The sequence below is a fragment of the Balaenoptera physalus genome (assembly GCF_965194825.1).
Source record: "Balaenoptera physalus genome assembly, chromosome: 1".
In the NCBI taxonomy this organism is placed as follows: Eukaryota; Metazoa; Chordata; class Mammalia; order Artiodactyla; family Balaenopteridae; genus Balaenoptera; species Balaenoptera physalus.
The window spans coordinates 143460774-143483976 of record NC_138882.1 but is presented as its reverse complement, the minus strand read 5'-3'; the positions used below and the strand labels follow the sequence as shown (position 1 = coordinate 143483976).

At 37.1% G+C, this 23203-nt stretch overlaps 1 protein-coding gene and 1 pseudogene across 19 annotated transcripts in view; both read left to right on the top strand.

The window, feature by feature from the left end:
- The window catches only part of PATJ (PATJ crumbs cell polarity complex component), a 345994-nt gene that overhangs the window by 32055 nt on the left and 290736 nt on the right, over positions 1 to 23203 (top strand). For all 18 annotated transcript variants that reach the window (XM_082453175.1, XM_082453166.1, XM_082453174.1 and 15 more), the window contains exons 8-14: positions 1910 to 2128; positions 4332 to 4434; positions 6758 to 6849; positions 8786 to 8927; positions 12935 to 13078; positions 16081 to 16157; positions 18189 to 18245. In XM_082453175.1, coding sequence (XP_082309301.1) covers positions 1910 to 2128; positions 4332 to 4434; positions 6758 to 6849; positions 8786 to 8927; positions 12935 to 13078; positions 16081 to 16157; positions 18189 to 18245 — 834 coding nt within the window. The remainder of the gene's footprint in view (positions 1 to 1909; positions 2129 to 4331; positions 4435 to 6757; positions 6850 to 8785; positions 8928 to 12934; positions 13079 to 16080; positions 16158 to 18188; positions 18246 to 23203) is intronic.
- Positions 8949 to 12928, top strand: LOC309657088 (ATP synthase subunit epsilon, mitochondrial pseudogene; annotated as a pseudogene). Its single transcript has one exon. The product of its transcript is annotated as an ATP synthase subunit epsilon, mitochondrial pseudogene (transcript).

Sequence of the window (23203 nt, the reverse complement as noted above, 5' to 3'; positions counted from 1 at the left end):
TTTAAGAAATAGACCGTTTTAAATAATAATAATAATAGTAATGATAACCCATATATATATCACCAGCTTAAGAAACAGAAGATAGCATATCCTTCCTCTAAACTCATCCAGAGTCATGATGTTAAATACCTTCTATATGCTCATGACTCCCAAATTTAAATGTGTAGTCTGGACTTCTCTCCTGAACTCCAGACTTGTATATCCAGCTGTGTATCTGATATATCCACTTGCAATGTCTAATAGGCATCTCAGTCTAGACATCTCTAAAACTGAACTCCTGATTTCTGTTGCCACACACCTGTTCCTCTGTAGTCTTTTTTTTTTTTTTTTAATCTCAATAGCAACTCTATCTTTCCAGCTACTTAGGCTAAAACCTTAGAGTTTTGATTCCATTTTCCCCTCACACCCCATGTAGAAGCTATCAGCAGAGCCTGTTGACCGTTCATTAGAAATACATCTAGAATCTCACTTCTCAACACCCCAACTGCTAACCTAGTCCAGGCTCTTGTTGTTTCTTTCTAGATTATTGCATTAGCCTCCCAACTGGTATCTCTGCTTCTATTGTTTTCTCTCCTTTAGTCTATTTTCAGCACAGAGGCTGGAGTGATCTTGTTAAAAATAAGTCAGATCATGTCACTCCACTGCTCAAAACCCTCCAATGACTTCCCTTCCCCCTGGCTCAGAGCAGATGCTCTATACTGCTGACCCCCTGGTAATGCTCCCATCGGTTCTTTTTTTAAAAATAAATTTACTTATTTATTTATTTTTGGCTGTGTTGGGTCTTCGTTGCTGTGCACAGGCTTTCTCTAGTTGCGGTGAGCGGGGGCTACTCTTCGTTGCAGTGCGCGGGCTTCTCATTGTCATGGCTTCTCTTGTTGTGGAGCACGGGCTCTAGGCATGCAGGCTTCAGTAGTTGTGGCACGTGGGCTCAGTAGTTGTGGCTCATGGGCTCTAGAGCTCAAGCTCAGTAGTTTTGATGCACGGGCTTAGTTGCTCCGAGGCACGTGGGATCTTCCCGGGACAGGGTACGAATCTGTGTCCCTTGCATTGGCAGGCAGATTCTTAACCACTGTGCCACCAGGGAAGCCCTCCCATTGGTTCTTGACTGCTCTCCTCTTTGCTCATTCTCTTCCAGCCACACTGACATCTTGCTGTTCCTCAAATATGTCACTGGGCTTGTTGGCCCTTAAGGTTCTTCACTTTTTGTCGGTGGCCTCTGATCTGACTTTCTTCCTTTCCTGATGCCCAGGACTTTCAGGTCTCTTCCTTATGTACGTGGCTATTTTTACCTGGCTCTAGGCCATTAGGCATGAAGTGATACCCTCAAGCAAATGGCCATTTTAAAAATCTGGTTACTCTTTTTTTTTTTTTTAATTAATTAATTAATTTATTTATGGCTGTGTTGGGTCTTCGCTTCTGTGCGAGGGCTTTCTCTAGTCGCGGCAAGTGGGGGCCACTCTTCATCACGGTGCGCGGGCCTCTCATTATCGCGGCCTCTCTTGTTGCGGAGCACAGGCTCCAGACGCGCAGGCTCAGTAATTGTGGCTCACGGGCCTAGTTGCTCCGCGGCATGTGGGATCTTCCCAGACCAGGGCTCGAACCCGTGTCCCTTGCATTGGCAGGCAGATTCTCAACCACTGCGCCACCAGGGAATCCCAATCTGGTTACTCTTTTCCTTTTGAACTCTCCTCCTTTTCCCCCCACCCCTCCCCTTCTTTTTTTGTCTTTCTTTTCTCTGTTGCCAATTCAGCTGTTCATTAAAAGTATTATATTTTATTCAGCATTTTTTGATGGCTTCTTTATCAACCATTTTGCCACGACTCAAAGTCTGATGAATTATTATTAACTAGTGAAGTTACACCAATGATTTCTCATAATAATTTTCTTTTGTTTTTTTCTTGGATTAAAGGATGGAAGACTCCAGACAGGAGATCACATCTTGAAGATTGGTAGCACAAATGTGCAGGGAATGACCAGTGAGCAAGTTGCTCAAGTGCTGAGAAACTGTGGGAATTCTGTCAGGATGCTTGTTGCAAGAGACCCAGTTGGTGAAATTTCCATAGCCCCTCCTACCCCTGCAGCCTTACCTGTTGCCCTGCCTGCTGTGGCCAACAGGAGCCCTAGTTCTGTGAGTATACAAATTGCTCTTTCATCATAAATTCAGTACTGGGTGTGATTTACTGCAGGATTAGAAATGTTTTCCACTCCAAGTGTCGCATGGGTGTGAGTTGTGTCTCAGTGCTCAACAGGGAAGCAGAGGAGAGCCCAATTTGTAGACACTAGACAAGTTTGATTTTCTTTTTTTTGCCATTTCTCAGGGTTAAGTCATTTAACTTCCCTGAGCCTCAGCTACTCATCTGTAAATTGGAGAATAATAATACCTGCATTTCTATTTCATAAGATTGGTGAACAGATATCCAGATCGTGGAGGGGAAACTGTAAATACTGGTCAATGTATGTGTGTTATCACTAATAAGAATAGACTGGCCAAAGGGAATAGACATTAATAATAATAATATTTATTTTGATTATTAACAATCATTACAGTTATATAATAATCATTATTATTAATCATTATCAAGCACCTGGAATTGTCTAAGTCATCTGAATTTTTCATAAGAATTCTGCAAGGTAGGTTTTATCATCCACCTAATAGATGAGGAAATGGAAGTCCAAATAACTTGTTTTAAAGGTCATATAGGTAGTAGGTTGCAAAGCTGGGGTTTGAATTTAGATCTTTGGTCCATTCCAAGTTCTTTTTTTGGTTTTTGTCTTTCAGTCTTATTAAGATAAAATCGACATACAGCACTTTATAAGTTTAAGGTGTACAGCCTAGTGATTTAATTTACATATGTCATGAAGTGATTATCAGAATAAGTTTAGTGAACATCCATCACATCATATACAGTTAAAGAAATAGAAAAAAATTTTTTCTTGTGATGAGAACCCAGGATTTACTCTCTTAACTTCCATACATAACATACAGTGCTAATTATATTTATCATGTTGTATATTACATCCCTAGTACATATTCATCTTATAATACAAGGTACAAATGGAAATTTGTACCTTTTGACTGCCTCAATCTGGTCCCCCCATCCCTCAGTCCCAAGTTCTTTCCAGCCATCTCACAGGCTCTGAATCAAGAGATAATAAGGCAAAAGGAAAAGAAATAGTTTTTAAAAGGACGAGCCAGGAAGAAGAAAAGACAAGTGATTATGGTGAGAAGGGGGTGGGAAACCACCTTTCACATTCATTTGAGGAACCATTCGATGTCTTCTGGAAAGCCTTTCCCTACTTGGAACCATGTGAGTGGAAGTTTTCTGTCAGAGGTATTAGAATCATTTTTGTTTTCTTCTCCAAACTAGTTAGAACCATCTTCTTTTCCATCCATTATTCTGGTTTTCTGAAGCCTTCTACTTTGTAGTGAGGGAACAGTGTAGCTGTGTGATAAGTGAGAATTTGATGCAATCAGTTATTTACTTTCTATTATTAATGTTTTGAATTGAAAGCAAGGTATTATGTTTTTAGACACCTTACTCTTTTACAGAAATATTTTAAATTAGAAGACAAGAATGATAATCAGTTTTAGGTCAATATTTTTTGCTTACAATAGTTAGTCTTACCATTTGTTTCTAACTTTCTTTACAGTAAATTCTTTCAGATACAGATTTATGCTGAGTTTTTTCTAAGTGGCTGTATTAGTTTTCTCTTGTTGTATAACAAATGATCACAAACGTAGTGGTTTGAAGCAGTACCCTTAGTTGGTCCACAGTTCTGTAGGTCTGAAGTCTGGGTGAGCTTTGGTGGGCTCTTCTTAGAGTCTTAAAAAGCTTAAATCAAGGTGTTGGCCTGGCTGGGCTCTTATCTGGATGCTCTGGGAACAGTCCATTTCCAAGCTCTATCATATTGTTGGCAGAATAGTTTCTTATAGCCATAGGACTGAAGTCTCTGTATTAATGGCTGTCAGCTAAGGACCTCTTTCAGCTCCTTAAGTCCCCCTGTGTTCCTTCTCACATGACCCCTCCTTCTTCAAACCACAAGTCCAGTCCTTATGCTTCAAATCTTTTTCACTTCCCTTTCTGCCATCAATAGGATAAAACTCTGCTTTTGAAGGGTGCCTGCTTAGATTAGGCTTACCTGGATAATCTCCCTTTTCCATGATATAAACACAGGAATGGCACCAGGGATCAAAAGTCATAGAGACAGTCTTAAAATTCTGCATACCACAGGTGCTCAGAAAATACTTGACAAACCATGCACAAATTGACTATGTACACAAGCTAGATAACTAAATGTTATATATAATTAAAATTATTTTTTCCTTTCAGGACAATTCTACTCTTTTTGAAACTTATGATGTTGAACTCATTAAAAAAGATGGACAAAGTCTTGGAATTAGAATTGTTGGTTATGTTGGAACCGCTCAGACAGGTAAATGAATCATTTCTATTTTACATTTGGAAATAATTGTAAAGGATGTTAAGGTTTCTAGAGAGTAAAATTAAATATCTGCAGATTTTAATTTAAACATTGAACAATAAAACCATGAATCTGTAATAGCAACCAATTACAAAAAATGATTAGAGAATCACAGTTTTATCTCAGTAGTTTTATAGCTGGCTCGATAGTCATTAACAAAAGAATTTAATTTATCCAACATAGTGTATAACATTTGAATTGTACCTCCTCTTGTTTCTAAGATAGATATATTTTGAATATTGACACTGTTGCGTATTATGACATTTTACATGTGATAAAGTAAAATGATTACTGCATATATTTCATATTGTGAATGTCAAAAAAGTATTACTATTATGTTTAATTATCAAAAGAAGGTAAAACAAATGCTTTAATTAGAATTATTTTTCTTTCATATAAAGGGAATACATTGTAAGAATAAATGCATGGCCCAAGTATCTCTGAATAATACTCCCTGAACTCCGACATGCAAAGCTTTGGTAACTTTCACTGTAAGAGTTACTCTATTATGATGAGAAATCACTACAGTAAGGAAAAATAAATCTTTTTCACAAATATTTGCTAGTAAGATGAAAAGTTAAAGTTATGAAATGTTCTGGTTTTTTAAAAATTGCAAGGTTAGAGAGTTAATTTTTTTAAAAGTTATTATTTTGCATATTTACAGCAGGTGGAAAGATTAAAAGTGCTAATGTATTCAAAGTCCTGAATGAAATTCATGTCAGACCACCTTGTGCTATTTTAGCCTAATGAAATAACTGTTTTCAAACCTTTAGATTTTTCTAAGTGCCACCATTTTTACGTTCAGAATTTAAATGAGTTCTAAAGAGCTAAGTATGGATTGTATACTAATGTTGCAAAAAAACCCTGTACTGAGTAGCTCTTAATATGCTGTCTGGTTAGAGAAATCATAAACTTGTGGTTTATGAACCTTTATTACATTAAGTTTTCAAGTTGTAAACCTAGTGATATACATGCAGAGTAAAATGAAGTGAACGATAGATAACTGAGAAAATTTGATGTTTATGTTACTGAATAAGAAAAGAATCATTTTACTTCTTTACCCTCAAAAGAAGCTTTTGGGACTGGAGCAAGGGCTGGGGGAGCAGTGTTGAATCCAAACACTAGAACGTTTTATAACTCAATATGCTTTTTAAACATGTAGTCTTTCAAAATAGTTTTCGCTTTATTCCATTCATTGGAACTTTTGAGCAGTTGCTTTGCTTAGTTTTGGAGGGAGTAGAAAAATGAATATAAGAAAAGTCTATTCAGGGAGATAAACATGTAAATAACTCTCAGTTGTTTGAGGATAAATGAAATGTATGTTTTATCAGAAATGCAAGCAAACTATCATCATATGGCAGATGAAAGACTCATTATGACAGAGGGAAATGGAGAATTCACAAAGAAAGAGGCATTTGTACTAAGCATGGAAAAGGAGAAGGATTTAGATAGAAGGGGTTGAGACCGACAGGAATAAAAAATGAGAAAAGGGATAAAATATAGAAAATACTTGTTGTTTTGGTGGAACATCATGAGTCTTGTGTGTCTGGACTTTTGTCTTATTGGAGCGGTAGTTGGAAGATGAAGTAAAACAAGAAGTTTGGGGCAAATTATGGAGGTCCTTGAATGTGAGTCTATGAAATTTACATTTTATCATGTAGGCTATAGGAATCCATTGTTGTTTATGTTCCTTCTACAGACAGTATTTTAAGTTCATTTGAAATTGAGATAGAAATATAAAATCATCCAGAGCTATGGTCTTTCTTTTTCTAACTTTTCTTCCAGCCCTTGCCCATAGGCATACATACTTTTTATATAGTTGTAATTTTTATATACATTTTATGATATATATAGAAGCTAACATGAGTAGTGAACTAAATGTAGGAAGACCTGTTAGGACCCTCTTGTCTTAGTGCTGCTGAGAAATGATGAAGGTTTATGGCAAGTCAGCAGTGAGAAGGGAGATGGACCAAGAAAAGAGAGTAAGACTTAACCTGAGCTCTCCTGAATTCCAGCTGATACTGGAATGCATTTCATCAAGGTTCCATTACTGATTATTTTTCCAAAAATAGGCATCAATCAAATCATTTCAAATTTGGGTCACTTGTTATGGTGACAGTTTGAAATAATCCATCAGTTTCTCTGCTTGCATTCAGAATAGTATTTATCAAGCCTTCAGTCAGCCCCTTTAGCTAATTAACCTCTTGATATGAATTTTGCAATCAAGGCCTAATTAGAGCCTTCTTCCTTTTTCCATATGTTTTGTGCACCTTAGGAGAAGCTTCAGGGATTTATGTGAAAAGTATAATACCTGGCAGCGCTGCATACCACAATGGTCAAATTCAAGTGAATGACCAAATAGTTGCTGTAAGTAACTGTCCTCTGTTTTAGAACTGAATCAAGTTGGGGGGAAAAAAGTTATCATTATTATAATATATATGCAATGGGAATGGCTTAATATAGTCTCATAATGTTTTAAAAAAATTAAGTTTGTTAGTACAGTGAAATCTCATTAATTTGGACTCTCATGGTCCTAAATTTTTTTTAATTAAAAAGAAAAAATTTTTAATTGAAGTATAAGTTGATTTACAACGTTGTGCCAATCTCTGCCGTACAGTAAAGTGACTCAGTTTTACACATATATACCTTCATTTTTTAGTATTCTTTTCCATTATGGTTTATTCCAGGAGATTGGATATAGTTCCCTGTGCCATGCAGCAGGACCTTGTTGTTTGTCCATTCTAATTTCTTTTTTTTTTAACTGCCTGTGAAGAAGGGAGTCACTAATGATACTGGCAGGAAAAAAATACTGTATACATATGTATATTATAATATACATACACGTATATTTGAAAGATGCTCTAGCATTCTCTTACAAAACATTTCAAGCACCTCTTTGTGTTCTTTAAATTCATCAATTTTATATGCAATTAATAGGCCATTTACTAGAACTATTTATCTCTTTGTGAAAGTAGTTTTTCTATTAATAGTAATTTTGAGTATATACAAAATTGAGATATTTTTTGTTTTTGAGAATGCAGTCATTGCCTTTTCTCAATTCGGATTGTAATTGGTATTTCCTCCACTTAGTAGAAATTAGTTAAATTTTGCAGTTTATTTTCTTTTTCTTTTATAAATTTATTTTATTTATTTTATTTTTGGCTCTGTTGGGTCTTCGTTGCTGCGCACGGGCTTTCCTCTTGTTGCGGCGAGCGGGGGCTACTCTTTGTTGTGGTGCGTGGGCTTCTCATTGTGATGGCTTCTCTTGTTGCGGATCACGGGCTCTAGGCGTGCGGGCTTCAGTAGTTGTGGCTCGCAGGCTCAGTAGTTGTGGCTCGCAGGCTCTAGAGCGCAGGCTCAGTAGTTGTGGTGCATGGGCCTAGTTGCTCTGCAGCATGTGGGATCTTCCCGGACCAGGGCTTGAACCCGTGTCCCCTGCATTGGCAGGCGGATTCTTAACCACTGCGCCAGCAGGGAAGCCCTACAGTTTATTTTCATAATAATTTTGAAGCATGTATACACACACATAACACACACATTTAATTTATTGATTTATACAGAAACAAATGTTTGTTGGTATAATTTGAATGTTTGTCCTTCAAGTCCATTCTAAGGAAGCACCTTTCATGACCCTTGGCTTTTCCATTATTGGGCTTAGGAAATGTCTTGTGATTGGCAGTTTGGAGATGAGTGATAAAACTTTGGAGAAGATATTAGGGGGAAAGCTAAAGCAGTGGTTTGGCTAACTTGAAGATTGAGTGAGGAGGCATGTTGGTCATGATGCACTTAAGAATGTGTGATGGGACTTGACTGAGATTAGTAAATACCTTTCTTGCATGTGCTTTTTCAGAATACTAGAAAACCTAATGGAGGGAGATCAGTTTCTTCTGGAAAATATCACATAGTGATGTATGGTAGAGGGGTGAAGTATTGGATGGCCTCTTCACTTTTAGTAATAATGGCTTCTAGTAACACGTCTTGAGAGCTCTGTATAACAACTGACCACCCTTTATGGCACTTTGAATTTTGAATAGCATCAGAGATTAAGACCCTCTACCTTTCTCAGGCTATAAGTTAAATGTATGACTTAGGAATACAAGTTTCAGTTTTCTTTCTAGTTTCTCAGGAAATCTGTCAGCATGTTTTACTACTAATTTTTCATCCTTATTCAAAAATACTTTCTTAGGTCTAACACAAATTATTTTGGGGATGAAATGAATTGCCTAATTTTATACTGCCTTGCCAGAATTAAAAGTGGTAGCTAACTTGGAACTTCTGTTTAATGTATCTTTTAATGTTTTAGGTCGATGGTGTGAATATTCAGGGTTTTGCCAACCAGGATGTTGTTGAAGTGTTAAGAAACGCAGGGCAAGTGGTACACCTAACCCTAGTTCGAAGGAAAACATTCTCATCTGCTTCTCCACGTGAAGGGCCCTCCGACAGAGGTAATTAATTCTCTGTCCCTCCCCCTACCTTGTATGGGTTTGGAAGATCAGCTCATTTATGGAAGTTGTTCTATAAGTCTGGGAAGGAAAAACTGCCCACCTTGTGAAACGCAGCAGTGGAGAAGTGAATCAATTCATTTATGCCTTGAAGAGTTTCCTTTGCCTATTATAACATGCCAGTCCAAATTTTAGAATGTGAACCCTGACATGCATTAAGCTTTGAGAGCGTCTCTAAATGGAGATGGAAGTCATTTTCCCAAAAACCTTCCAAATTTCATTTATTTCTTATATTTGAATAATAAAGCTTTGCCACATTTTGTTCCAGGGGCTCTCAGTTGTCTAATGCTTTGACATTTTGCAAACCTCAGGTTTCGTATTACTTCTAATGCTGTATTTGATTCTAATATTTCTTGATTTACTTTGTGAACTATAGCAAGAGAAAATAAAACATGGACTTCTATCAAGGACACTTTTATTTATAAAATAATATTTGTTACTTTGATTATAGGAATAGTAAATTTTCATTATGGAACAAATGCATAATTGTATGCATGACAATTTTTAATTATCAACTTATAAATGTAGATAGAGCAACAAAATTTGGCAATCATGGGAACACATTCAGTTTAAAATGAATGACTGGGGCTTCCCTGGTGGCACAGTGGTTAAGAATCCGCCTGCCAATTCAGGGGACATGGGTTTGAGCCCTGGTCCGGGAAGATCCCGCATGCCGCGGAGCGGCTGGGCCCGTGTGCAACAACTACTGAGCCTGCACTCTAGAGCCCTTGAGCCACAATTACTGATCCCATGTGCCACAACTACTGAAGCCCGCACGCCTAGAGCCCGTGCTCCGCAACAAGAGAAGCCACCTTAATGAGAGGCCTGCATACCGCGGTGAAGAGTAGCTCCCGCTCGCCGCAACTAAAAAGAAAGCCCATGCACAGCAACGAGGACCCAACGTAGCCAAAAATAAGTACATAAATAAATAAATAAATTTATTTTAAAAAAATAAAAAAAAATAAAATGAATGACTGGCAGGTCTGGGGCCCCGCCCCTTACACTTCTTAGGCCTGACCTTCTGGCAGCCGGGCTGCACGCTGAGCCGACATTGACAGGTCCTCGCGATGTGGCCGGACGTGCCCCCTCTCGTGACATCATGGTGGCATACTGGCGACAAGCTGGACTCAGCTACATCCGATACTCCCAGATCTGTACAAAAGCAGTGAGGGATGCATTGAAGACAGGATTCAAAGCAAATGCCGAGAAGACTTCTGGCAGCAGCATAAAAATTGTGAAAGTGTGAAAGGAATAATTTACCCTGACTACAGCTTGAAATGCTGCGTGTTCAAGGTGAAGATGCGTGGGCACGTGTTATGGCAGATTGAAAACGATCTCCCTTCATGGAAAGAAAAAAACCTGTCTTGTTCATAGATTGAGAATGCCAATAAATTAAAGTACGGTTCAAAAAAAAAATAAAATGGATGACTAATTATATAACTAGTGGGTAAGAAATAATTCCATTAGAATTTGTCAAAAGTTGAATACATTTTTTTCCCCTCCTCTGAAGATATAATGAGCCTAGAAATGTTTGCTTTCAACTGATATTAAATTGTATTTACATTGGAACTTTTTTTTAAATTTTATTTTTCATTTATTTATTTATTTATTTGGTTGCACAAGGTCTTAGTTGCAGCAGGCGGGCTCCTCAGTTGCAGCTCGTGGGATCCTTAGCTACGGCTCATCGGTTCCTTAGTTGTGGTATGCGAACTCTTAGTCGCGGCGTTCATGTGGGATCCAGTTCCCCAACCAGGGATCAAACCTGGGCGCCCTGCATTGGGAGCACGGAGTCTTAACCACTGCGCCACCAGGGAAGTCCCTATGTTGGAACTTTTTAAGTTTTATGTGGTAGTGGAAATTCTGCTGCTGAAAGATAGATGCCCTGTCAACTTCATTGTGTGTATGAAATTTAAAATTGCCTAAATAGTACAGAATGTACAAATGCTATATTGACCTTAAAGGTTTACATAAATATTTATACCATTATAATGGTTTTTAGTAGCTCTCATAGAGCCTTTGGCTTTAGTCTGCTGTATCAAATGAACTATGTCATCTGCGAATTAGCAGTTCTTTGCTGGGCGTGCCTACATTTTAAATTTGTATTGGGATAGGTTTTGACTCTAAATCTGCACTTCTTCTTCCATGGTTTGGGTGTCCTTCCTGTGTGTTTCACTAGCACCCTTTGAAGAGCGCTTTACTGTAGCATTTATCACACCGTGTTGTAATCACCTGTTTTGTGTGTGGTCACTATAATGTAGGGGAGTGGTTATGCCTGTGTCCCCTGCCCCATTGAACACATCTCTGTGTGCCTTCCTCATAGTCAGCATTTAAGTTTGTTTTACTGAAACAAACTGCACGGCTTATAGCTCTTGTGCAGTACCTTCCTCTGCCATTCAAAATCTTACTGTCTTTTTCTCCTCTAAACTCTTATTTGCATACCTTGTATATACTTATTTGTGTACCAATTTGTATACTACTTGTAGCGTACAACCAATCATGTATTGCTTTGTACTCTGCACACTGTTTAGTGTGTAACTCTTCTCCCCAGGCTACATTAGCAGCTTCTGGCTGGCATTTGTTTTGCTGGCACTGGGCTGTGCATTTAGTGTGTATCAAGAGATTAATGTTCTAAAAAATCCTGTGTGGTTTAAAATGTCATGTTAAGATCATAGGAACTTTTAACTGGTTATATTTTTAAACTTTTTATTATAAAATTTTTTGAACATACAGGAAAATTGAAAACTAATGTAACAGATACCCACAAACCCACCATTTAGATTCAGCAGTTAACATTTTGCCATGTTTGCATCATCTGTTTACCTTTTTCTGAACCATTTAAGAGTGAGTAGTAGATATCATGACAATTTAGCCCTACATACTTCAGTTATAGCTTCTAAAAATAGTCATGAGATCATTATCACACCAAAGAAGATTAATAGTAATTCCCTAATATCAAATACCCAACACATACTTAAATTTTCCCAATTGCTCCCAAATGTCTTTTGTAGCTCCTTTTTCCACTTCCCTTTCTTCCCCTCAAAAACCTCATAAAATCAAGATCATTGATTTTTATGCATTGAGCCTATTGCATTGTATTATGCTTCTTTTTTTTCTTAATCTCTAAGAATCCCTTGCCCCTGCCTCCATGGCATAGACTTTTTGAAGGGATTTGGCCATTTGTCACTAGAATGGTACATTCAGAATTTGATTGTTTCCTTGTGGTGTCATTTGACTTGTTCCTCTGTCCCCTATGTTTCTTGTGAGCTAGGAGCTAGAGCTAAAGCCTTAAATTCAGGTTCAATATTTTTGATAAGAATACTTTATAAGTTACATGTGGTTATTTAAAAATAACCTAAAATGATTCTTGTTCAACCTTTCTTGTGTTTAAGAGATACATAGTGACTGGCATGCTTGAGATTGAAAGCTTACTTAACTCAGTTTAGCTAAGGAAGGAAACTCTGCAACCAGGGGAATACTCTCCCTTTTCCTTCCCATTCACAAGGTTACTTATGTAGAGTTGTTTGTAAAACTCATGATGATGTCATGCCAGAACCTAGGATTGCCCAGAGCAACGGAATCGGTTTCTTCTGCATATCTTGCTCCCTGCCCACCACAGCAGCAAGAACATATGGCCCCCAGTGTTCTCCTCCTTCCCCCCACCCCCCCAAGGCTATATTGAAAAGCATCTCCTCCTGCTTTGTCATTGACTTTACCTTGCTTTTCTCTTCCCATTGCCTAGTTCCTTATTCTTTTCAATACTACTGCAAGTGTATTTTTTAATAAATTGAGTGGTTATCACAAGTGGCATTTTAAATAAAGGAATCATATGTGTAAGGGATATACCTGAAAAGTTTGTAAGGAGGTTGTGAAATGGGACAATAGAGTGGAATTAGCTTACTTAAATATGGCCTTCATCTGATAGTGATTCAAATGAACAATTCTTACTTTAGGAACTGTGGTAGAACCACCGAAAACACCAGCCCTCTTTCTGACTGGAGCAGTGGAAAAGGAAACTAATTTCAGTGAAGATGAGGAAACTGAAGAAAGAATGGATAATCTAAAAAATGACAATATACAAGCCTTAGAAAAACTGGGTAGGCACAAAGCATTCAATTCAAAGCTTTCTCTCTTTATAGTTAATATAATATGATGAATTTTAGAGGCATTTTTAGAGATATAAAATAAGATATTCTTAATATCAACATCTTAACGCTTGTGGCAGTTGAGAATCGAGCATATTGTTGTTTAATCATTGTTTAATTATGTTGATTTTGAATGCATTTTATTAGTGTGATAACTTTTAATCTTGTCGGCATTTTTAATTACTGCATACTTTAGCTTGTATTATTATCATCGATATAGCTATAGATATACAGCTGTCTGTATACATATAGCAGTATTTCCTTCTTTACCATAACAATAATGTATACATTTTTATATATTTCATCAAATTTCCAGGTTGCTATATATTTATTGTTTAATTTTCTTTTTAATTGATGTGCACCTTTGTCCTTGTGCTTTGTTCTTTGATACCTCGTCTACTCTAGTTGACTGTATTCTGTAAGCATGTTGAGTAACAGTCTCACACAGTTTCCTGTACAAAGGCACTCAGGGAAGCCTTGCCAATTGAATGAAATGGACTACTTAAACTTCATCCATGTCCACGTTGGCTTTTGGCTTTGATTGCCTTCTCTTGGGAAGGAATGACCTGAAGGAAGGAGTAAACCCCTCATTCAAGTTTTAAAATTTCCTATAGTTTGGAAATTTAACTTGTTTTTTTTGACCCAAGTAGACTGCAGTTAATTTTTGCTCTTTAAATTCATGTGAACCCAGAGAGATGTACAGTGAACTGTCAGGTGAAAATCAAGTACATTCTAAAGTTAGAAATATTTTTAGAAATATCTGCTCTTTTTGGATCAACCTCACTATCTTTTTTTTTTTTTTCATGAGTATGTATAATTTCAGCTAGAGAGTTAGACCAAATTCTTCCAACTGTTATGAAGTTAACTCTTTTTTTGTTGTAGGGACAAAACTGTTTGCCCTTCTTCTCTTCTAGTTTTTTTGGCTGGTCTAATAATTAAATTGACATAAGACAGATTAACACAGGAGAAAAACTAATTTCCTATGTGTAAGAAGAGTCCCATAAAAATATGAGCCCCAAGGGCAAGTTGGGGAACTGAGGCTTCTATGCTATCCTGAGTTAAGGAATGGGATAGGGGCCTGGGCCTTCCAAGGGGAGGAGAGTAATTTACAGAATGATAAGAAGAGCAGATGTTTGGTAATTAGAAGTTTGCCCAGCCATGCAGATAGGTCTTTCAAATAAAAAATTTATCTCTGGTAATAGCTGTCTTTCTGGTACAGGTTCCCTATCTAAATTCTTTTAGGTAGTTAAGGGAGAGGTGAAAGTTTTTCCTGAGTCTGCTGGGTCTTGATCGCCTTCAGCTGAAAATAATCCACATGCCAAAGTGGCAATATTTGGGGGTGGCATATTCTGCTCCCCTTCATTGCCATTGGAATAATCGTTTCAAAGCATCATAATATTCATTTTTTTGTGTGATCATTTTGTGTAGCCAAGGATTTATTGAGCTGCTTAAAATAAATCTCTTTCCTCTGGTACTTAGGCCTTTGTGCTGTGCTTTAAAACTCATGACTATGATTTCACTGTATGACTGAAAGGTAAAAATATAGTCAAAAGAATTGTGAAATATCAACATTATTTTATATGTGTATAAAATATCTTTAAATATCATGTTTTTAAGCTTACAGTTCAACCAATACATTGCAAATTTTATTCAAATTAGCCTACCACATAGGAAACTGCTGCCTGTAAGAAATTTAATAGAACTCTTAATGTAATTTCTTATGGAAATGTTAACAGAGTAGGCACAAAGGTGCAGAGCCTACATGAATGATATTTTGTTTTTAATAGGATCTTTAGTTAGTTATCCTCGAAATGTAATCTAGCATATCAGTTAATATAGTTACTTTATGGATATGCTTTTGTAAATCTAGTAATTTTAAGTTCTTTAGTGTTCATCAGTCTTAGTCTCTGATTTTTGAGGTTAGCCTGTTTTACTTAATGATTTGTATTATGTAATTAAGCGTGATATGCATCCGAGATTAGATGTCTGCAGAAGGCTTGAAAAAACTGATATTGCAAGTTATGTTTGATTTTAGGCAGATGGTTATATCAGTTGTGGTGTTTTGCGACTTGTCCAATCTTGTGACAAAATTGAGTTTTTCTTAAAGAAAAAAGGTGGAGGTTTGTTTATTTTCTGCTGCTACTGTGGATCTAAATTGAAATTACAGTTTTAGTACTTTGATTTTTGTCTATTAGGCATTATTCAGACTACAGACTGCACAGAGCTTCTGGCTAAGATCATACGGAGGACAGGCAGGACACTTAAAATCTGTCTGCGCTCTTTAAAATCATCTGACCCATGCAAAAAAGGCAATATTACCCTTAAGTAAGAAAGTTACAAAGATATGATAACCATGTAGCCACAAAAGACCAAAGTAAAACAAAGTTTCTATTATATTAAAGCTCATGCAACTCACTGGTTGAATTAAACCAGAAAAGCTTTTATATCTGCCCAAGTGAAAAGTTTGATTGGGTCATGTTGATATGCCTTATTTATAGTAAAGATATTTTGATAAGTTTTTACTTTTCCTATGGGTGAGTGGAAGGTACTACTCTGAAGTGATTAACATTCACCTTAAATCCTTGTTTGTCCTAACATAGCATAAACCAAAGCCAGATGCATTTTACTTGTAAGCCACAGGATGTTTGTATACAAACTATATAATTCAAATTTCATTTATAACTCATCATTTCCTCTTCCCTTTAAAATATTCCTTAACAGCAAAAGCCCCTTCATAATTTGGTCACAGACCAAATTTACATTTTACATTTTTACATTAGTCTTACAAGTCACCTCTGATTTACTTTACCTAATAGACCTAAGTTAATGCACTTTCCTTTTTATTTATTTCCCTTTTACTTACTGAAGCTGTGCTGTTATGGAAGAATTTAGTAGTTTAGTGTGTTTAGCTCACAGTAGTTTCAATGTTTTGTTTATTTATTTTTTTAATCCAGAAGGAGTCCCAGTCTCTTTAGAAAATGAGCTGAAATCCAGATGGGAAAACCTACTGGGCCCTGATTATGAAGTAATGGTATGTTAAAATCTTCTAATAAAAAACACTCATGTCTCATCTCATGTCAATGAAATGTAGCTCTGAATGCTACAATTGAAAGAAATGGGAGAGTCCAAGAATAGCCGGCCGGCCTTTATTTTTTCCTCCTGTGTTTCTTCCGTACTGGATCAATTAATTGATTTTTTTTTTTTTTTTTTCATTTTAAACTGCAAGGACAGTTAAGGACTGCACATAAGTTTCAGTTACAATTAGCAGACACTCAGTGCATGTGGAAACAATTTAAGTCAACAATAGGCAGAAAAATGTTAGGAGAGAAAGGACTTGCCTTTAAATTTATAACCTGTATCAGCTGCTTAAAATTGCTGGCATTTTTATGATTGCTTTTATGATCTGTTTGTTTTATTGTACACTGAAAGGGCTGTGGATATTAGTCCTATGTTTCACAAAGAATCTTACAGTTTTATGAGAAAAATGAAAGAATGATTATCAAATGTATTTGGGAGAACAGGAAGTAATTTAGGTTAGGTATAAGTTTATATGCCAGTGGTCCATTAGGCTTCCTTTCACCTGTTATTAGATTCACTGAGTAAGGGATTGATTACATTTCCCCATATGAATCCACATGAAAACAGAAAGCTGCACTTAGAAAAGCCTCTATAGTGTTCACTAAATGTGTTAGTAATAAAGTATTCTATTAAATTTCTTTTGTCTTTCACGTTTTCTTACATATGTTTGTCATTAGTACTTGTTGGCTGGTTGGATATTTTTTTTTTCTCTTCTAGCCACTATCTATTGTTAGACATTTTCCAGTGTCATTAAGATGAGTCAAAACAGTCCATACTTCCTCTTCTTACTCGTTTTGTACTCGCATGTCGGTCCTCATGAACTGCTGCTTCTTTACTTCATAGATTTCAAAGCTGGTTTTTCATTAGGTTATCACCTAGCAAGTGACCTTTTCTGCTATCCTGAGTGGTTGATATTTAAAGTAGTTTGGTGTACCAGTATTTTTAAATGGTCTGTTTTGCGATGATCTCTTTTCGGTTAAAAATTTATCCTCTTTATAACCACCTTTCCAAATTTTATTTATCATGTGGTGAGGTCATAACAGAGGGGCTAGAAAAAGGAGACAGAATTTGAAGTTGGAAATTTAAAGTGACAGTTTATTCATTAAGAGTTGTAACATGTTCTGAGGGACGAGGCGACAAAAGGAGAAGCCAGGCAAGACGGATGAATGAATGCATACGTGCAAATATGCGTACATACATTCATGCATGTGCTCCAGTGTTTCTTACTTTATTTTCTTCCAGAATCTACTTATCTGAAGTGCAGTACTTTTAGAAGCCTTAGTTGGACCACTGTTTAACTTATCCCCTCCCTCCAGATGAACCATATTCTATTAACAACTTACAGATGCAAATCATCAGTGCAGTATTTTGCTTGCACGGAATTCACTTCTGTGGATGTCCACCATTGAAGCTCAGAACAATAGTTTTAGGCCAGGATTAAAAGCTTTCAGTATTCCACGATCTTTCCACCAGTCCAGGTCTTTTGTTTGTGTCCTTGCCAGCTCTTTCTCCTAGGAAAATGGTTTGAGCTTGCTGTAGAAAGTCAGATGCTTCAGTTTTTCCAAACTTGTCTGATTTTTCTGACCTTGCAAACTTTGTTTCAAGGCCTGGGTTTAGAAGTAAAAATGACCATACTCTTAGTTTTGTCAAAAGAATAAAAATTTTATGGCTTTAATACAATGGAGGATTATATTAAAATTTTAGGGGTCATGGATTTTTAAAAATAGTACATGTATTTGCCCATCACCTTCTAGTTCAACTTTTGCGTAATTTATGAAAAAAGATTGCTGTGGAGAACAATAACAACAAAAAAGAGAATATTCTCTGAAATTTTACATTATGTATTATGGATTTCAGAAACGTGGAAAAGAGTTTAGATGGAGTTATCAATGTATAGGTTTTATAAAGATTTTTTCAGAAAGCCTAGGAAGAAATAAAGTTATGCTTTTACAAATATTGGAAATATTTTTTCTTATGAATTTAGATTGCTATTTTGGACACACAGATTGCAGACGATGCTGAGTTACAGAAATATTCAAAGGTAAGCATTATTTTTTATTTTTATTTTTTATAAATTTATTTATTTATTTTTGGCTGTGTTTTGTCTTTGTTGCTGCTCGCGGGCTTTCTCTAGTTGTGGCGAGCGGGGGCTACTCTTCCTTGTGCTGCGCATGCTTCTGATTGCGGTGGCTTCTCTTGCTGCAGAGCACGGGCTCTAGGCACACGGGCTTCAGTAGTTGTGGCAGCTGAGCTCAGTAGTTGTAGCTCGTGGGCTCTAGAGCACAGGCTCAGTAGTTGTGGCGCATGGGCTTAGTTGCTCTGAAGCACGTGGTATCTTCCCGGACCAGGGCTCCAACCCGTGTCCCCTGCATTGGCAGACGGATTCTTAACCACTGCGCCACCAGGGAAGTCCCTATTTTTTAAACTGTTGCCAGTTTTTTGTTGTTTGAAGAACTTTCTCTAAGTTCTTGTCAAAGAAACTAGATTAGTGCTGTGATCTAAAGTTTTCAGAATTTAGTTTTAGAGGTTTTCTGGACATGTAGTAGGTTCTGACTGTTATGAAACGTGATGGTTAGATATGCCTGGGAAGAACGTGGGCCACTTCCAGAAGCCAAAATCCTTGGTTTGATTGCTTTGCCCACCTTAAAGGTAGTATGCAGAGCGGCCTTGTGCAGAGCGTGTTAGCTTTTCAGATACTGTATGTCCTTTTAAAATGTTTCCTAAAGTTCAAGACCATGATATAGACTTAAAAAAAAAATCTTCCTGGTCCAGATGTTTAAGAACAAAAAAGTGGCTTATCTTTTGAGATAGGCAATGCCTTTTCTTGGACTTAAAAAATTTTGTATTGAGACCTTTATTTCTAATGGCAAAATGCCAGAAGGTAACTTTCACAGTTTTTCCTAACATTTTTAGTGACCTCTCACTACAAATTAATTTCATAGTCCCCACTCTGGATAATCAAAGGCCAGGGTAATTGAAACTTAGAGAAGCCTTCCAGGTGGCTTTCTCAATAAATGATGAGAAAGGAAAGGTTTTCTTGTCCTAACAGTTTCAAAAGTTATACTGTAATCCCACCTGAGGTATATGAGCTGAAACCAGCTTAAACTCTGCTGTCATATGCAGTATTCAGAATGAGTTTTCTGTGTCCCATGTGGGTTTTGTAAGAAGTCATCTCTTTAGATAGTTCTACCATTTCCTTCTTTGGGTATTTGTGATGAATATTTTCCTTCTAAAATTTTATGTTACATGTGCTGTTATTTTTAGTTTGGAATTTTCACAGCCGATGCTGTGGAGAGTATTTCTTTCCTTGTAAGCTAGCCTACATTTGGAGTCACTTCCTTGCTGGGCTGTGTGGGCCAACTGACCAGGCTTTCCTCAGATGTGCAATATGAAAGAACACGCACAGCTTGTACTTAATTTCAAATTATTTACAATATCATATTTAGGTTAGATTAGTCACTGATTACTAACTCCATCTAAATTTGTTGAGAGGAGTTTAATTCAAAATAAGAGTAAGAAATATAAATACCTCATCAAACTTCACATGTTATTAATTACTGCAGTATAGTTTACTGGTGACATGGACTCTGGAGTCAAACTGCCTGGGTTCAGATTCTGGCTTATCCATTTACTAGCTTGTAAAATTATCTAGACTCTATGTTTCAGTTTTGTTGTCTGTACAAGGAAGATATTAATAGATTAGTACGTATCTCATGGGTTGTATAGGAATTAAATTTAATGTGCCTAGAATAGTTGCAAGCACATAGGATATTGTTAATATTTTTACTATCATTCATAAAAATCAATGATGCTTTTCCTGAAAATTGTTCTTTAATTTACACTAAACTCTTAGATAATAGATATTTTCTATTTACCAGTCTTCCACTTTACTACATTTCCTGTGCCTAATCTGCCCGTCTATTGAGTCCTTAATTTTAGTTGTTACATTTTTCTATTCTAGAATTTATTTTATCCCTTTTTAGATCATAATTCTTTTGGAGGAGTTCTCAATTTTAAAAAATCTGTAGTTGCCATCTTTTTCTCTATTTCTTGAACATATTAATCATAGCTTATAAGGACTTAAAATAATTAATTCCAGTATGTGGATCAACTTTAGATGTGTTTTCTGTGGTTTGATGTTTTTCTCTCGTTATAGTTATTTGGTTGTATATCTCGTCATGCCATAATTTGACTGAATGTTCGATATTATGTACGCCAGCTACAAAAGGCTTCAGGTGATGTCATCTCCATCCAGAAGAGCCACTGTTTCTTCTAATAAGGAGATACTCTGTGTGTGTGTATGTGTGTGTGTGTGTGGGGGGGGGGGGTACAGGTGGGCGATCATCTCTGAGGCGAGGCAGAGGTACCTTTCGGGTAAGGTTCAGACTCTCTTGTTGCCTTTGCTCCTAACACATGGCCTTCCAGGTATTCCAGTGAGTCTGGGGTGTTTACCAATCCCTTCTCCCTGGTGGGACCTGAACTCCAATTCTCCCTTAGTACTTTGGGACTGTAGAAATCTTTGCTTAGCTCTTCAGAGGTTTCCCAAGGAACTTTTAGCCTCCTTTCCCGTTAGAACTGAAGAGACGTCCTTGGAGGAAAACATGCCCTTGCTCAGGCTCAGTTCATCGTGCAGTTCAGCTTTAGTTGTCCTTACATGTTCAAAGCCGTAAGACCCTGTATCATCATATTCTATAATAAGAAAAAAGGGTCATAACCACACTTGGTACATCTTAAAGAATGTCATTGTCTTTCTCCAGGCAGAACATGTTCTCTTTCGCCTTCATCCCTAGTTCCTTGCCACCAGTCTAACTTTATCTTCTTCCTGATCAACGTCTATGAATTATGTCTACTTGTACTCAGTTACTCTGGTATAATGATATAGAAAGTCTTCGAGTCAAACAGACTTTCAGGACCACCTCACCAGTACATTCAACTGTTCATTCATTCATCAATTATTTATTGATATCTACTCAGTGCCAAGTCCTCTACTGGGTGCTGGGGTTTCAGAAGAGAACAGAAAAAAAAAAAAAAATCGCTGTCCTGTAGAATTTACATTTTAGTAGGGGGAGATACAAAATAAGTAATAATTTCTGTAGTATAGATGATGTGTGCCATGCAGGGAAGATGGATAAGGAATTCAGGAGAGAGTGTGGGTTTGCAGTTTTAGATAGGTTGACCAGGAAAAGCCTCCTTAAGAAGGTAACATTTGAGGAAATACTTTAGGAGGTGAAATAAGCAGCCTAATTTTTCTTCTACATAATATGAACAATAATACCTATGTTGTAGAAGGTTAAATATAAATATATTTAATACATGCCCTAATTAATATACCTCAATGCCAACACGTAAGAACCGTTTGATAAATGGTGATTTTGTTTCCCAGTTGTATACTTCTAGTACTTTTAGTCTCTGACCTTCTAAAGGCTCCTTTAAAAAAAAAAAAAAAAAGCTATTTTAAAACATTTAATTATTTAATTGAAATTTTGTTGTAGCAAAAAGTTTTTTTTTTTTTTTGCACTAGAAGAGTCAGCCATAATTGCACTATTCTCTTTTCATATTCAGTTGTTGCCTGTATATGTTTACATATCTGTAGTTGGTATACCCATTCTTTTGTGTAATATACATGTCAGAGAAGGGATGTATGCTTTTTCTATGTAAAATTATCACACATATTTACTCTTTTGTACATTGATTTCTCAATTACAAATGTCCACAGATTGATTTTTTTTTTTTTTTTTTTTTTTGAGCCATGCTGTGCAGCTTGTGGGATCTTAGCTCCCCAACAAGGGATTGAAACCGAGCCATGGCAGTGAAAGTGCCAAGTCCTAACCACTGGACTGCACAGATTGATTGTTTTGATGAACTATAATTTTTAAAAATCCTCTTAAAATTGGAAGTTTAGTTCTAATTCAGTAGCTTCTAATTTCTCCCTACAATATATAAAGAAGACTGGCCTGTCCAAACCCATTTCACACGTGAGGATGCTAAAGTTTGCATAGGTCGAATGAATCACCTTAAATTACATAACTGGATAGTAGCAGAGGCAGCTTGCAGCTTAGAGTGCTTTCTTTCCTTCCTGAAATATTTACAGAGCTCCTACTCTACGCCAGACACTGCACTACCAACTGTGGGAAGCAAAATAGAAAAGGTCCTTCCTCTCCTAGAGTCTGGGTTCTGGGCTTCGGTCAGGGCATGATAATAAACAAGTAAAAAATAACCTGAGAAGATAGTTATAAACTGTAAAAAGTGATGCAAAGAAGTGCTTGTAAGAAGTGATGATGATTCAAGAAGCATAAACAGGGGGATGAGTATATAACTGGGGGGCACCTTAGAGAGCTGGGGAAAGCCTTTCCGAGTTCAGGCTTGAAGGATAAGAATGTGGTGAACGGCAGGTACAGGTGGAAAAGAGCTGTCCTGTGGGAGGAATGGAAGTTGTTTGTTCAGAGTGTCTCAGTCAAACTAAATGAAGAGTAGGATGTTGTTAGGTGAGGAAGACCAGGTGCTTACAGGGCCTCAAGATCCACGCTGGTAAGCCTGGGTTTTATTCTCAGTGCCAGGTAATACTGGTGGAAGGTTCTAAGCAGGGTAGTGCCATGCTCTGAGGTCAAGGCTGTAGGGTTTTTGTTTGTTTGTTTGCCTTAAAATATTTATCTATTTGGTTGCTCCAGGTCTTAGTTGCGGCTTCTGGGCTCCTTAGTTGCGTCATGCACGTGGGATCTAGTTCCCTGACCAGGGATCGAACCCGGGCCCCCAGCATTGGGAGTGTGGAGTCTTAACCACTGCGCCACCAGGGAAGTCCCAAGGCTGTAGGTTTTTCCTCTGTCCCGACAGCTTTCTGATTAGGAAAATCATGTTTCACAGCTATAGCTGGTGTTTCTAAGGGTTTAACTGTCTTTAGTTGGTCACTCCAGTTCCCACCTCATAGCCGCTTCTCTTGAAGGGATGCTGCTTCAAGAAGCATCTTCCTATATGACAAGCCAGTGTTAATAGACCAGATTT